This window comes from Alexandromys fortis, unplaced genomic scaffold (genome assembly GCF_014885135.2).
Source record: "Alexandromys fortis isolate MF-2015 unplaced genomic scaffold, M_Fortis_MF-2015_v1.1 scaffold_78, whole genome shotgun sequence".
NCBI lineage: Eukaryota > Metazoa > Chordata > Mammalia > Rodentia > Cricetidae > Alexandromys > Alexandromys fortis.
The window spans coordinates 3,125,015-3,139,129 of NW_026067977.1; the positions used below are offsets into that span (position 1 = coordinate 3,125,015).

Consider the following 14,115-nt stretch of genomic DNA (forward strand, 5'->3'; position numbering starts at 1 on the left):
GGCACCCTCCCCAAGGAAGTGACATTTGTCAAAAACAGGGAACAGAGTCACGCTAGTGGAGCCTTGGGGCTTGTCAGCCTACTGCTGCTCTCTCTGTTCTTGATTCTGTTCGGAAGTTTCCAGATGCTGGTGAGGTGGAAAGGCTCCCAAGGAGCCCCTGACATTCAGAGCTCTGGGAAAAGGAGGGCTTCGACAGCTCCCAACCCTGGGTGGCAAAGTCCCCCGCAACACCGAGATCTGGACACCAGTGTCCGCTCTCCCCTAGGGCGGCAGTGAGCTGCCCCAGGACGCGCCTAAGGCAAACACAAAGAAAGATGCCATGTTCGGCTTTGTCCACTGGGTGGAGTATTTTAGTCAAAGAAGAGCGCTGTGGAGGCAGTGGGAATTCCCCGTGGAGAGAGGCAAGCTTGGGCTTGTCCTGGGTCCAGAGCCCTCTAAAACCCCCTCCAGAAGGAATGCAGGCCGCCCCTCCTAAAGTCTAGCCCCGGAGAAGCCCGAGGCCTGTCCTACATCCAGGAACTCTCAGAACTAAGAGGAAAACTTTAGAGCCAGAAGAGGGCCACGGGAGAGCTATGTCTGATGTTAATTTTCACAACTTGGAAACTGAGAGCCAAGGAGGGGAAAGGGGAGCTGACCTATGCCTTTGCATGTAGGTGTGACTTTTAAATGTAGATGACAACGTCTGTGTTTGAAAGGATAAAACAGTCTGTAAGGTTGACTGTTGACACGGGGTGTGTGTGGGGGGGCACTTGAGCTGGAGAGAGGCTGCAGGTGGAGAGTGAGGCTGGCCCCTGGGCCCCCTGCGCTCTTTTTTCCAGACTTCAGCCCCACTCCTCCTCAAACACACATATACACTTCAGCTATCTGCTCTGGCAGCGACTACGCACACTGTGTAACTGCCCTTGAGGGAATGGAGAGATTCCAGAGAGACACCCCTGTGCCTTCCTTCCTCTGCCTACCAGACTATTGAGACACTGGACCCCAAGTCATTGGAATTTCCATAGCAATCTCAGACCCTCTTACTTCTCTTCTGGGGGGTTGGGCAGAGGGCACGGTTAAAGCCCCGATGTTACCTGAGGGGTAACTTGTCTCCCAGGAAGATTTCCCACCACGCTGACGAGATCACTTGTCAGGAGAGACAGGAGACAAGCGCTGCTGGATCCATCTGTCCACGGTGAACTGGACCGCCCTTTGATCACGCACAGCTCTTGACCTCCCTTTAACCCCACAGGTGAGAACCCCAAAGATGCACGAGGGAGTTCCCAGACCCTCTTACTTCTCTTCTGGCATGGCCACATTGAGTTAACCTTTCTCCACTTTTCACTAATGTCTCTTAACCGGCCTGCTGAGGGCAAGTGACCAGCCATAGGCCTCTGGGGCTGCCTGGGCACAGACTCTGGCCCTCACTCTGGTTAAAAAAAAAGGGGGGGGACTTTCTTTCTTTCTTTTTCTTTCTTCCTTCCTTCTTTTTTTCTTTCTTGCCATAAAAACTGTANTGAGAGAGAGAGGGTCTTTTTCTGTCCCCCTGGCCTGGAACTCATTGTGTAGACCAAGATGGTCTTGAAACTGCAGCAATCCTGCCTCTGCCTCCCCCCAGTTTTTTTCTTCCAACAACTAGCATGTTGTCATTGTCTCTTCTTTTGTCTTAACTGTTCTTGAGAGCATATTTCCCTATGTAATATATTGTATGATATAAGTGCACATGCATATTCTCTCTCTCTCTCTCTCTCTCTCCAAAGATGTAAATTCGTGAATTCAGGTTTATAGTGTTTCTACACCCTGTACCCAAAAACATGGCATGTAGGAGATGCTCTGGAAAAATCTGTGTGATTGACCAGTAAAGAACACACCATGGCTTCGAGTCCCAGTTTACTTGAGAACTGAATTACTGTACAGATTAGCCTGAACCACGCTCTTGAGATCATCTGCCACCTTTCAAGGAACAAGTGGAAAGGGGTGAGGTCAGGGGATCCTAGATGTGCTGGCTCACAGAGACAGGTAGAAATTGCGAGAAAGCCAAGGGCTGTAGACTATCCCTTTACACTCTGTGAATATATGTCATGGTGTTTGGGTTAATAAAGAAGCTGACTGGCCAATAGCTGGACAGGATAACATGAGGCGGAACTTGCAGACAAAAAGAGAGTACAAGGAAGAAGAGAAGGAGTCTGAGACTTATGAGAAGACTCAGATAGGAGAACTTGCCATACTGAGAAAAGGTGCTGAGCCATATGGCAGAGCATAGGTAAGAAATATGGGTTAATTTAAAAATTAAGCATTAGCTGGTAATAAACCTGGGCTATTGGCTGAGCATTTATAATTAAGTCTCTGTGTCTCTTTGGAAACTGTCTGGCGGGACAGAAAAATCCACTTACAAAGGGCTTGTATCACACTATGACAAGGAACATTTATCTGTATTTGTTTGTTTTCTACTTCTTGTTCAAACACAAATGCAGTGAAACTGAAAAATGTCCATTAATTGTATATACAACCCATCGGTTACAGCAGATCCACACAGACCTGGAAGTGTGGGCCACACTGGTTTGATCAGGACTGAGACAGCTGACCTGAGGCACACAGGTGGATGCAGCACCACGTTCATAAAAACCCATAGGTCTGGTGGGGAATGAAACCAGAGGCGACCCCAGGAAAACAAAGGCTGGGGAGAGACAGCTGCCACAGCAAACTGCCAGCCAGGAAAACATGCTGCTCCCTAATTGGTGGGCACAAGTTTGCCTTCCCCATTTCCACCCACTAGTGGGTACACACGGACCCTCAGCATCACAGGTATGTCAGAAACTGCATGCTCGGGTGGGCTGGCAGGTCCCACACAGAGTCCCCTGTTGACAGGACCTTCTTACTGGAGCCACCAACCGGAAGCCAGACTTGAAGTCTAAAGTCAATTTAAAAAACAAAACAATTCTCTCTCTGCCCTTGTAGTTCTGTTATTGCATGTCTGTAGTGGACTTGGCAGAAATGAAAACATTCTAGAGAAATTCTGTGGCTCTCCATCTGTGAAACAGTGCTCCCCCCCCCCCAAAAAAATGGGAATTTCCCCAGGAATTTTCTGCTAGGAAGGAAGGGCAACAGCCTGAGAGGCAGCTCGCCTCCCGCAGATTTTCACACAGTTCCCCTGCACACATACACACGTGCATGCACACATGCCAACATTACCTTTCTCATTCAGATTGTTCTATCTTTTCAAACACATACATTCTCACCTCCATTTAAAGGTCACGCCTTTAAATGGAGATACCCTGGGGCTGCTTAGATGGTATATCCTTGGCTCTTGGGTCCCCTTTTAAGTTTCAGGCTCACCTCAGAACCCTAAAGACAGACTTGAAGAGGTCAGTGCACCTCGTTGTCCCTTTTCCCAATGTGCATGAATTGAATAGATGTTTCCTGCTCTGTTAATTTGACGCTTTTAATTGTTTTATTGAGATGGATGCTGGTCTGACTTGGGACACGGCTTACTACGCCCAAGTTTGATAACAAGTCAATGCAAAATGCAAAGACTCTGATGTTAAATGTTTCAAAGTGACAGGGGTAGAAATGAAAACGAGGGGAAAGAAAAGAAAAAGTTACTTACTGAGAAAAGTAGAGCGACTTCTAAATAAAGGTAACCCAGGGAGATTTAGACAGCTGGGAACAGTTTGCAACGCTGACCTCAAAAAGACAAGGAAGGAAGAATCTTTTCTAAGGAAGGAGGAATCTCGCAGGCTTGCCAAGGACTGTTGTTGACAACGCTCCCTTTAAACAGCACAGAGACAATGCCCCGGGAAGGACTGAGCTCCTAGGAAGGACAATAAGTCAGGGTTATCCGTGCTGAGCTCCCCCAAAGTCCTGGTCTCCTGGACATGAAAGTGAGGCTCATCAGAGCTTCTGAGGCAGCAGAAGGCCTCAGTACAGTCAGCACTGGGATTAGCTTTGTCTTCCAGCCGCTGGGAAAGGTGCCGGTGACTGGCTTTCTAGCGCAAAGAAGATAAACATTGGCCAGACTCCTAAGCACCATTATCCCCTCTGAAGAGCATAACAGAACCATTATCTGACCAGAAAAAAGCACCAAAGAGCCACCTAAAGGGGTACGGGTAGGGAAACTGCTGAACGAGAAGCCACACAGCCCAGAGCCCTGACTTCCACAATGTGGAGTCTTTGACAGCTCTGATCCCAGACCCACCTTCCACGTTCCAGCGCTCAACCCCAATCAGCTCAAGAGCAGGGATCAGGCCTGCACAGTGGCCAGCGTGAGAACGGACCAGATAAGCTTCACAAACAGTATTAGAAGTAGAGAAATTATTGTAATAAACCACGTTCCACCCACTCCAGTGAGAAGGAATCACATACAATGGCTGTTTTTCACCAGGCTCTTCCGTCTGTGTTCTGAACCCTACAGTTGCAGTCTTCCCCATTTTAAACAGCGGGGATCTGAGCCTCGGGGAGGATGCATGAAGCTCTGGAGTCCACCAGCCACTAAGAAGGCAGAGTGGAGATTTCGACTCTGATCTGTCCCAACTTGGATAAACTCCCGGAACAGCCTGTCGCTGATGAAAAACAGGGCAAAGCCATGCCTTAAAAGTTAATGAAGGTGGAGATGTGGAGGGGGTGAGGTGGAGGGGTCGGTGAGGGAGGGGAGAGGGAAAGGGAAAGGGAAAGAAAATGGCAGGACCTTGGCAGAAAAACCCATGAATGTTCCCGTGGAGACCAAAAACTTTTTAAAAGTGACTTTAAAATAATTACCAGTTCTCTTGCCTCTGGCAGCCCCCAGCCATGGGACCTGGAAAGGAAAAACGAACTGGTCTTTTGTGTCTTGGGTTAGTAGGAAAGCATGTTTCTATGTCCCTGACTGGCAAGGACATGTGGACATGGTGTTGCCAGGACTGAGATTCCAAGAGGACCTAGAAAGGTACGTGTGTGCGTGTGCGTGTGGTGTGTGTGCGTGCGCACATGTGTGTGTGTGCATGTGCATGCATGTGTGCATGTGTGTGTGTGTGTGTGTGTGTGTGTGTGTGTGTGTGTGTGCTCTCTCAGTGAGACAGTGCAGGCTGCGTGGTTGCCCTGGAACTGAGCATCTCTAAAAGTTGCATTTTTAATGTCCTAACTTCTCGATGTTCTTATTGGCACCATCTCTTGCTTTCTCTTCTCATCCTCCCACCCACCCCCATGAGCTTCCTTCTCTTCTTTGGCCTTTGCCCCCCCCCTTATTTCATTGGCATTCAGTATCTTTATTCTTGCCCCCCCCCACCTGCTGCCCCTCCACCACTGAACACTGTAACGCTGTATGGACAAATCCCTCAACAGTGTCATATCTGACTTATTTTATTATTATTCATTGCATGATTTATTTTTAGCCTGAAACAACTGCATCCTAAAAATGGAGTTCTTAATGAGACAGAGGCTGGGAGAGCTATGCAAGGTATCTAGGGCTTGGCCTCCCAGCCTCCTGCCAGGCTCTTTCTCTTTGCGCATGTGTGCGTTAAGCCTCCACAGTCTGTCCTGAGCCCAAGACTACACAGCTGCAGGACCCAAGGAGGTGAGATCAGCCTCTTTGCTCTGTGCTGGGCTCAACAAAACCTCCAGGAGGCTTCCATCCCATCTCCCATTATTTTGAGTCTCGGGAGAGAGAAACAAGCCTTTTCCCCAATGAAGAGAACTCTCCTGCTCCTGGTGGGGGTTTATCTGCTGTACTTCAGCAGGGCAGAAGAGGGGCTGAACTTCCCCACGTACGATGGGAAGGACCGAGTGGTCAGCCTTTCCGAGAAGAGCTTCAAGCAGATGTTAAAGAAGTACGAGGTGCTGTGCCTCTATTACCACGAGCCGGTGTCGTCAGACAAGGTGGCACAGAAGCAGTTCCAGCTGAAGGAGATAGTCCTGGAGGTGAGTGAGTGGGCCAGCGGCCACCTGTCTGAGTGAGCACGAGAGCCCGTGTGGCATTTCACAGGGATGTGGGAACAAGGGCATGGAGAATACGTCCAGAGGTCTCGTGTGGAGTAAGTAGTCTCACGTAGAAGAAGAGGTTTGTTTTGCGTTTTGTTTTGTTCCATTCTTTCTGCAGAAGTGGACAGACTCTTAAGGTGGAAGGGAGTGAGGGGCTGCACACTGACTCCCCTTTATCCAGGGAGCTGGGTGAGCATTGCTGAGGACAAAGAGCAGGGGCTCGTTCATGCAGACTTGCAGAATCAGAGCAGGGCAGCAAGATGGGAGGCCCAGAGGCCACGCTCCAGGCAACTGAGTTAAAGGTCTTTCTTCACGTGTCCTGATGTGTCAGGGGCTCGAGTCTCACCTGACCATTTTCAAAATGTCCCAGCTGTTGTTAGCCCTTGGCTTAAGGGAACTGAGGGATTTCTTGTGAATTCATTCAGTGCCAAGTCCCCGTGCTTTTCCCCACACTCTGCCCTGGATCCTAGAGAAGCCAGGTCCTTTGACCTTGCCCAGGGGGAGAGCAGCTAGGTGGACTCTAGAGTGTGGATGTGTGGCTTTCTGGGCTGCGCATTCATCAACAGGCAGTTTTGTTTTCTTTTCTCAGAAAGTTCTTGATGTGAGTTTGGGGCCCCCGCTGAAGTCATTTCTTATTTTATCTGTATTCCATGACCTACTGGTCACCTGGCACGGGGCCGGTGGCATTTCTAATCCTTTGCCATTGCCTCGGCCTCTCCTCCTGGACAGCTAAAGGGCACCGACACTTCAAGAATACCCATGCTGCCGAGAGTCCTTCTTAGTCCCCGAAGCCAGCTCCACACACGGCTACGGGAAGGACTGCTTGAGAATTAACCAGGCAGTAGTTTCGGGATACTCAGGCTAATCAAACAATACGATTAACAAATTCACCACATAAAAACCAGGGAGATTGAAAGTCTCAGAAAAAAAAATGACTATAATAAAATCCAGCAAAGCCACACAAATATATCAAAATAACATTAAACGACGGAGAAAGCATTTGAGAGTTGGAAGAGCCTCCTGATCAGCGGAGAGTGCTAGTGCTTTAACAAACCTCCACAGCCATCACGGTCTTCCCAGGCACCACCCACCCTGGGCCGAGGGTGGCGGCTCTGTCCCTCTGTAGAACTGGGGAATGTCACAGGCTGGAAGAAGAACAGTCCCAGAGTGCACCTGCTGCTTAGCCGGTGAAATGGATGCATTACAACTGTCCTTCTCAGCTACAACAGCGAAGTCACACAGAGTCGATTCGGCAAGCTCACACCTGACTAGTTAAAGCCAGACTCAGAAGAACCCCTCCATGGCCAGGGCACAGTGACGACCAGTTTTAAATACCTGCCTTATTAAATAGCACATTTTGACACATTACTGCAAGTATGTCCCGTGTGTATACTTGGTTCTGGGGTCCCAAGGAAAAATCCTAAGAAGGAACGGCCTTGGGGTCCCGTCATTCCAGATACCTTTCCTGTGAGGGTGCTGAGTAGCGGAGGTTGGTAAAGGGAAGCTGAGCATGGGCTCTAGCCTGATGTTTCTCAGGGAAAACTAGAAGAAAGGGAAGATGGGAATGGTTGCCAGGAATTCGGTGGTGTAAGTTCTAGCTTTGCCCACTGCGCATGCGAGCCGGGGCTGATAACTATTTCTCGGAGCTTCAGTTTCTCGTTTATACAAATGTGAAGATAAAGAAACCCTTGGGGTGTGGGAGAGCCAATAAGGACGATGGCTAATGGAACACTTGCTGGGTGGGGGGACTGCTGAGAGCCCTTTGTGTGTGTTAGCTGACTTAGTCCTCAGTCACAGTGTGAAGCCAGTACGGGCACTCTTTCCAGCCTGCACCCAGGAGGAGACCCCCAAAGGCCAAGTTGCCCACTGGCACTTGCTCATTTGTGTGAGGCAGTCTGAGCTCCCACAGCCCCCACGGCGTCCTCCTGGCATCAGGTGGGCGTGAAGGATGCCGCTGGCTGCCCTGTGCAGGATCCTGTCAAGCACCTTCCCAGAACAGAGTTACCAGTCCCAGGCCTGGCCTGAGGGTCCCAGCTGAGTGACACCTGGGCTGAGAAGTGCTGAGCCCAGGGGGCAAGTCTCAGAAGTGGCAAGAGGCCAGGCTACAGCTCCTGAGTCTGTCTATTAGAATGTGTGTTTGATGCAGGCCCGGGCTCTCCTTTGCACTTGGCAATTCACGGGCCTTGCCTCCTGAGTGCTGGGGTCACAGATATGTGACATCTTCATAGTACGATTCTCCTGATAGGTATCTTCTTGCCTATGGTAAAGTTTAATTTAGAAGTTAGGCGCACGGAAAGATGACTACAACTAAGAAAAAAATAGTCCAGTTCCAGCAATGCTGTGAGTGTGCACTCCCATACTGCCCTTGCACACTCATAGTCCAGTTCCAGAAATGCTGTGTGTGCACTACCACACTTCACTGTGCACACCCACAGTAGAGTTCCAGCAATGCTGTGAGTGTGCACTACCATACTGCCCTTGCACACCCATAGTCCAGTTCCAGCAATTCTGTGAGTGTGCACTACCATACTGTACTGTGCACACCCATAGTCCAGTTCCAGCAATGCTGTGTGTGTACACTACCATACTTCACTGTGCACACCCACAGTACAGTTCCAGCAATGCCGTGTGTGTGCACTACCACACTACGCTGTGCACACCCCTTTCCTTGTTCCTTAATTGTTGAGAACTTGCAGCCTCTCTCTAGCCTATCCTGTGCCAGCATCAGCCCTCTTGCCCTTGAGGCCTCTGGTATGTAAAGAAGTGTTACTTGACTTTAAGCACTGTACAGACCAAGACCAAGAGTTGCCCTGACTTTCTGAGAAGGCTTTGAAGTGACTAATGGGCAGGTAGCATACATGACATGGGAACCCTAAATGAAGAAAAGACTCTCACTTCATGGGCAGGATGGAACAGCGTAACATTTCATCCCAGTACTCAGAATGGCATACACTTTAGACTGAAAATCATTTATTTCTGGTATTTGCCAACGGTATGGCTCTTATCTAGCTTAGAGGAGACTATAGGAAAGAGGGGATTGCTGTGTAAGGCTTTCTGAGCATGCCCAGAAAAAGAAAAATACCCTGTTGTCTTTGTGTTGGTACATGGGAAGTATGACAGGGCAGAACTGGTCCAGGAAGTGAGTGAGAATTTCCCAGGCAAAACAAAAAGGGAGGAAGGGGCAGAGAGAGAGGAAGCATCTGAGGGCTCTTAAATATCTGCTCTGAGTTCTCCCCTAAAGATTGTCCATGGGCCTGACTGCCTTAGAATAAGGTTTCTATTCCTCCTTGGAGAAGTGCCTCTGGAAGACAGTCCCTCAAAGGCATTAGCAGCAGCACCCTGACCCCTCCCCTTGGCAGAGTCTGAACCTTGTGGAGAGAGTGAAGTTTTGATAGGATAAGAGGCAATGTGGCCATTAAATAATTCATAGGAAAGGGGCAAGTAAAATGCAGCCAGGAGCCTGAAGCTGAATTTTCCTTTCCATTCTGAGTCTAACTCCCCAGGGCTCCCTTGGGCCACTACACACCTGGTGCACCGTGATACATGGGTGTCTATACATGTTTGTTGGGTGGATGAAATGCCAGAGCGTGAAAGAACCCCAGTAATCTTCCAAATTCTTCTGAACACCTCATTTCATAGATGTGGCTCTTCCTGGGGTTGTTGGGGTCAGAGCCTTGGCCCTGAAAGCTGTTAACAACCTAGGCTCAACCACATTCTCACGGGTCCAATAAAAGAGACAAGCAATAATGAAGAGAGGAAAGGGATATTTATTTATTCTGTCCACTTTGAAAAGAGTAATTCAGTGTCCCTGAAGTCCATGTTTGGGTCCTGACATGAGGTTTAGGTTTAAATAAAAGGCAAGAGGTGTTCATAGCTGAGCAGTCTGGGTCAGGGTGTGTCACTACCTGTCATCACTGTCTGAGTCCCAGCCTGTCCTGCCTGTGGTTGTCAGAACTGTGGGAGATCTTCTCCTGGGACCGAGGAGCCTCCCCTGACTGACAGCAGACTTCAATGTTTTCCCTTCGCCAGCCTGAGACCCCTGGGGAAATCCCAGTTTCTTGGGGCTCTTTGTTTCAACTGTCTGACAGCCAAAGGGAGGAGCCACAGGTTCTCTTGGAGCATCTTCTCTCCCACGAGAATGGTTACATGTCCTTCATGGTAGGTTCACTTCCCCGCCCGGTCCCCTCATTAACCATGTAGCATAGCTTCCTTAGAAATTCAAATTATAAAAAGAAAGAGGTAGATGAAGGATGTCATAAAACCCATCATGGCCAAGCAAGCACGGTTGGTATTCTGACATGTTTGCAGTTTTTTCCCTATGTCTAAACATGCATTTGCAGCCAGAGTTACAGATTTACAGTTTCCTGCCTTTTTCTATGCCACTAAACAGTTTCATGTTCATAAACATAATGTCAGCACCAGCGCAGTGTTCCATGGCATAGTGATACACATTTCAAAAAGTCGTTTTCCTATTTTTTAGAGCCTAGCACAATTTTAAAACTGTTTTTAAAAATTAATTTGTTTAGATTTTCAAAGTTTTAATGAACATTTATTGGTTTCTTTTTTTTTTTTTCGTTCGAGATAGAGTCTCAGTTTATAGCTCTGAGTGCCCTAGAACTCTCTATGTAGACCAGGCTGGCCCCAAATTAACAGAGATATGCCTATCTCTACCTCCTGAGTGCTGGAGTTGATGGTGTATGCCACCATGTTCAGTTTGAAAATTCATAATGGCATTGATTTTTTAAAAAAAATTATTTTCCACTCACATATTTTTTTTTCTTTCATAATGATTTATCTATGCTCTTCCCCCATTTTCCTATTGTGATGTCAACATAAATCAAGAGAGCTGCAGCTTTGTGGGCTGTGTCCTGTGCGGTAGGGATGGAAGGTGGGGAGCAACAACAGACCAACCCACAATTCAGTTGTTAAGTGGTGGGATAGCCCAGGGATTTCACAGGCAATGGATGCTTTAGAACATGAAAATGAGCACTGTGGATGCCTGGATAGACATCTCCATCCATATGGCCAATGTTTATTGCTCTCAGCAGATAGTTAGTGTGACAAAATGAATGGGGGGTGGGCAGGTGATGAAGGACCAATGTTTTCTCATCATGAACAGTCAGGACTGGTCCATTTGTTTTGGGTGAACTGGGTCCCTTGGACTGGTAAGCAACCTAAGGTTTTGGCACAAAGACCTCATCATTTAAGTGGTCAAACATTGGGTTGACTATTTGCTTTGGTGGTTTCCTGACAGACTATTTCTGGGATCTAAGGTTTGGGCTGCTCTTCAGCATCCCTTCTGAGAACACACTGGTGCTTACTGCTTAAGAAATCACCCTTTGATAAATGCTCAACATCCTTAGCCATCAGAGAAATACAAATCAAAACAACTCTGAGATCCCATCTTACACCTGTAAGAATGGCCAAGATCAAAAACACTGATGACAACTTATGCTGGAGAGAATGTGGAGCAAAGGGAACACTCCTCCATTGCTAGTGGGAGTGCAAACTGGTACAGTTCCTTTGGATATCAATATGGTGATTTCTCAGAATATTAGGAAACAACCTCAAGACCCAACAATACCACTTTTGGGTATATACCCAAAGGATGCTCAATCATACCACAAGGATATGTGTTCAACTATGTTCATAGCAGCATTGTTTGTCATAGCCAGAAACAGCCTAAATGCCCTTCAACCAAAGAATGAATAGGGAAAATATGGAAGAATAAATGGAAAAATTTACACAAAGGAGTACTACAAAGCAGAAAAAAATAATGACATCTTGAAATTTGCGGGCAAATGGATGGATCTAAGAAACATCATATTGAGTGAGGTAACCCAGACCCAAAAAGACAAATATCATATGTACTCACTCATAAGTGATTTTTAGATATAAGGCAAAGAAAAATCAGCCTGCAAATCACAATCCCAGAGAACCTAGGCAACAATGAGGACCCTAAGAGAGACATACATGGATCTAAACTACATGGGAAGTAGAAAAAGACAAAAGACAAGATCTCCTGAGTAAATTGGGAGGCTGGGGACCATGGAAGAGGACAGAAAAAGAGGAGAGAAGAAAGGAGAAGAGCGGAGAAAAAAATCTATAGCTCAATAAAAATAATTTAAAAAAGACATCACCCTTTGAGAAACTGTGTTTGCCGTTACTGTAGTATCTGCATGGTGTCTCTCATGACAGTAAAGGGACATTAAATGGTATACTACCTATAATTTTTAGAAGTAGCCTATTTTAGAACAAGAAAAACTATGGTGATGGCTGATTCTCTAGTACTGCAACACGGGCTACTGTCTACTATTGTTTAATGTGGCAATTCTAGCACAATTTCCCATGAGACTCTGTGGGGAAAGGGGAAGCTAGTTCCATGATTCATGGGCAATACCAGAATGGGATGGATGTGGATCCCAGTCTTCTGCAGGTCTTTTTTTTTTCTTTTTACTTATTCTTCTCTCATACAATGCATCCTGAACACAGTTCCCCCCCTTCTATTTCTCCCAGTTCCCACCACTACCTCTCATCTCCCCTAGATCCACTGCCCCTCCACTTACTTTCAGAAAAGAATGGGCCTCCCAGGGATATCAACTGAGCATGGTATAACAAGATGTGATAAGACTAGGCCCAAACCCTCATATCAAGGCCAGATGAGGCAACCCAGCAGGAGGAAAAGGGTCTCAAGAGCAGGCAAGAGAGTCAGAGACACTCTCACTCCTGTTGTCAGGAGTCCCACAAAAACCCAAATTAAATAACCATAACGTGTAAGTAGAGGACCTAGTGGGGTTCAAAAGCTCTTAGATGTATCTCCCAGGTCATTTCTCAGTCTTCAGTATCCCTCACAGTTGAGCTACTTCAAAGGAATGAATCTAAGTCCCCATTTGATCTGTATGTTGATGGAAAATCTCTAGCTTGGTGTAACTACAGCTTCTTCACGCACTGCAATGCACCTAGCATCATTGATAGGTCTCACAGGTTGTGGAGGTTTGAATCAAAACATTCCCCCCCCAACCCTGTGCATGTCTCATATATTTGCATGCATATATGTGCATGTCCAAGTTGGTGGAACTGTTTGGGAAGGATTTGGAAGTGTGACGTTTAGGGGGGGGGAAGTGTGTTGTTGGGGGTGGGCTTTGAGATTTCAAAAACTCGTGTCATTCCAGTTGTCTATCTCTGTTTCATGGTTATTGCCACAGTATGCAAACTCTCAGTTACATCACCTTCCCTGCCTGCTGTCATGTTCACCCATCATCATGGTCATGGACTGTGATCCTCTGGAGCCATGAGCTTCAAATTAAATGCTTTCTTTTGTTGCCTTGGTCATTTTGTCACAGCAATAGAAAAGTAGCCAAAACACAGTTATGCACTCTAAAAAAATGGTCATTTTTATATGCCCATCCTTGCATGCAAATAAGGAAGTTTGAGAAAAGCAGACAATTGGAAGCCAGAGGGCTTGAACTCATGGGTTTTTACTCTTTAATTGATCCAGAGAAAGCCCAAAGATTCACCTACTCACACGACATCTGTAAGATCAACCAACTTTGAACTCATTGGATTAAAAAAAAAAACAAATGCAAGCAAATAAGTATTCTGAGTATTATAAAAAAAAAAAAACCTGTGCAGAAGTTGATGCCTGTTCTGCTATTCCAGTTGCAGAGAAAGGAATTCACCTCTGTGGAATACAACTATTCTTGTCCAAAGAGGAGCCCTCAACTCTCTCCGGAATCTTCCAACATGTTAGCCTATTTCAGTAGTTCTTAGCTAACACTTAAAGAACTTAAAAAATAAAAATGACCACATTTCATGTCCAAGATTCTGCTTTAATTAGGATTGGTCAAAGAGGACATTAAGACACTATCATTTTTTACAAGTATTTATTTACTTGTGTATATACACTATGCTATGTGAGAAGAAGCCAGAAGCTACATTCTGGGCATTGTTTCTCTACTTGGTGGCAAATGCCTTTAAAACAGGTTGAACCATCTTGGCAGCTTCCTGAATTTACTTTTTTATGTGAAAATTTTCTCATTCTGGACAAAGTACCTTCTTCTTTTAAACATTATTTTCAAGTTTAAGGGTTTATTATCTTTATTCATCTCTTTCTCTCTCTCTCTCTCTCTCTCTCTCTCTCTCTCTCTCTCTCTCTGTGTGTGTGTGTGTGTGTGTGTGTGTGTG

General features: G+C 46.7%; 1 protein-coding gene and 1 long non-coding RNA gene across 2 annotated transcripts in view; both read left to right on the top strand.

Annotated features, from left to right (window-relative positions):
• Positions 1 to 513: 513 nt before the first annotated feature.
• Positions 514 to 4,859, top strand: LOC126510859 (uncharacterized). The gene is made up of 3 exons (XR_007594535.1): positions 514 to 649; positions 1,097 to 1,231; positions 4,361 to 4,859. It is a non-coding gene; the product is annotated as an uncharacterized lncRNA (long non-coding RNA).
• Positions 4,860 to 5,407: 548 nt separating this feature from the next.
• The window catches only part of Casq2 (calsequestrin 2), a 71,627-nt gene continuing 62,919 nt past the window's right edge, over positions 5,408 to 14,115 (top strand). The window contains exon 1 of the mRNA XM_050157529.1: positions 5,408 to 5,871. Coding sequence (XP_050013486.1) covers positions 5,638 to 5,871 — 234 coding nt within the window. The 5' untranslated portion in view covers positions 5,408 to 5,637. The remainder of the gene's footprint in view (positions 5,872 to 14,115) is intronic.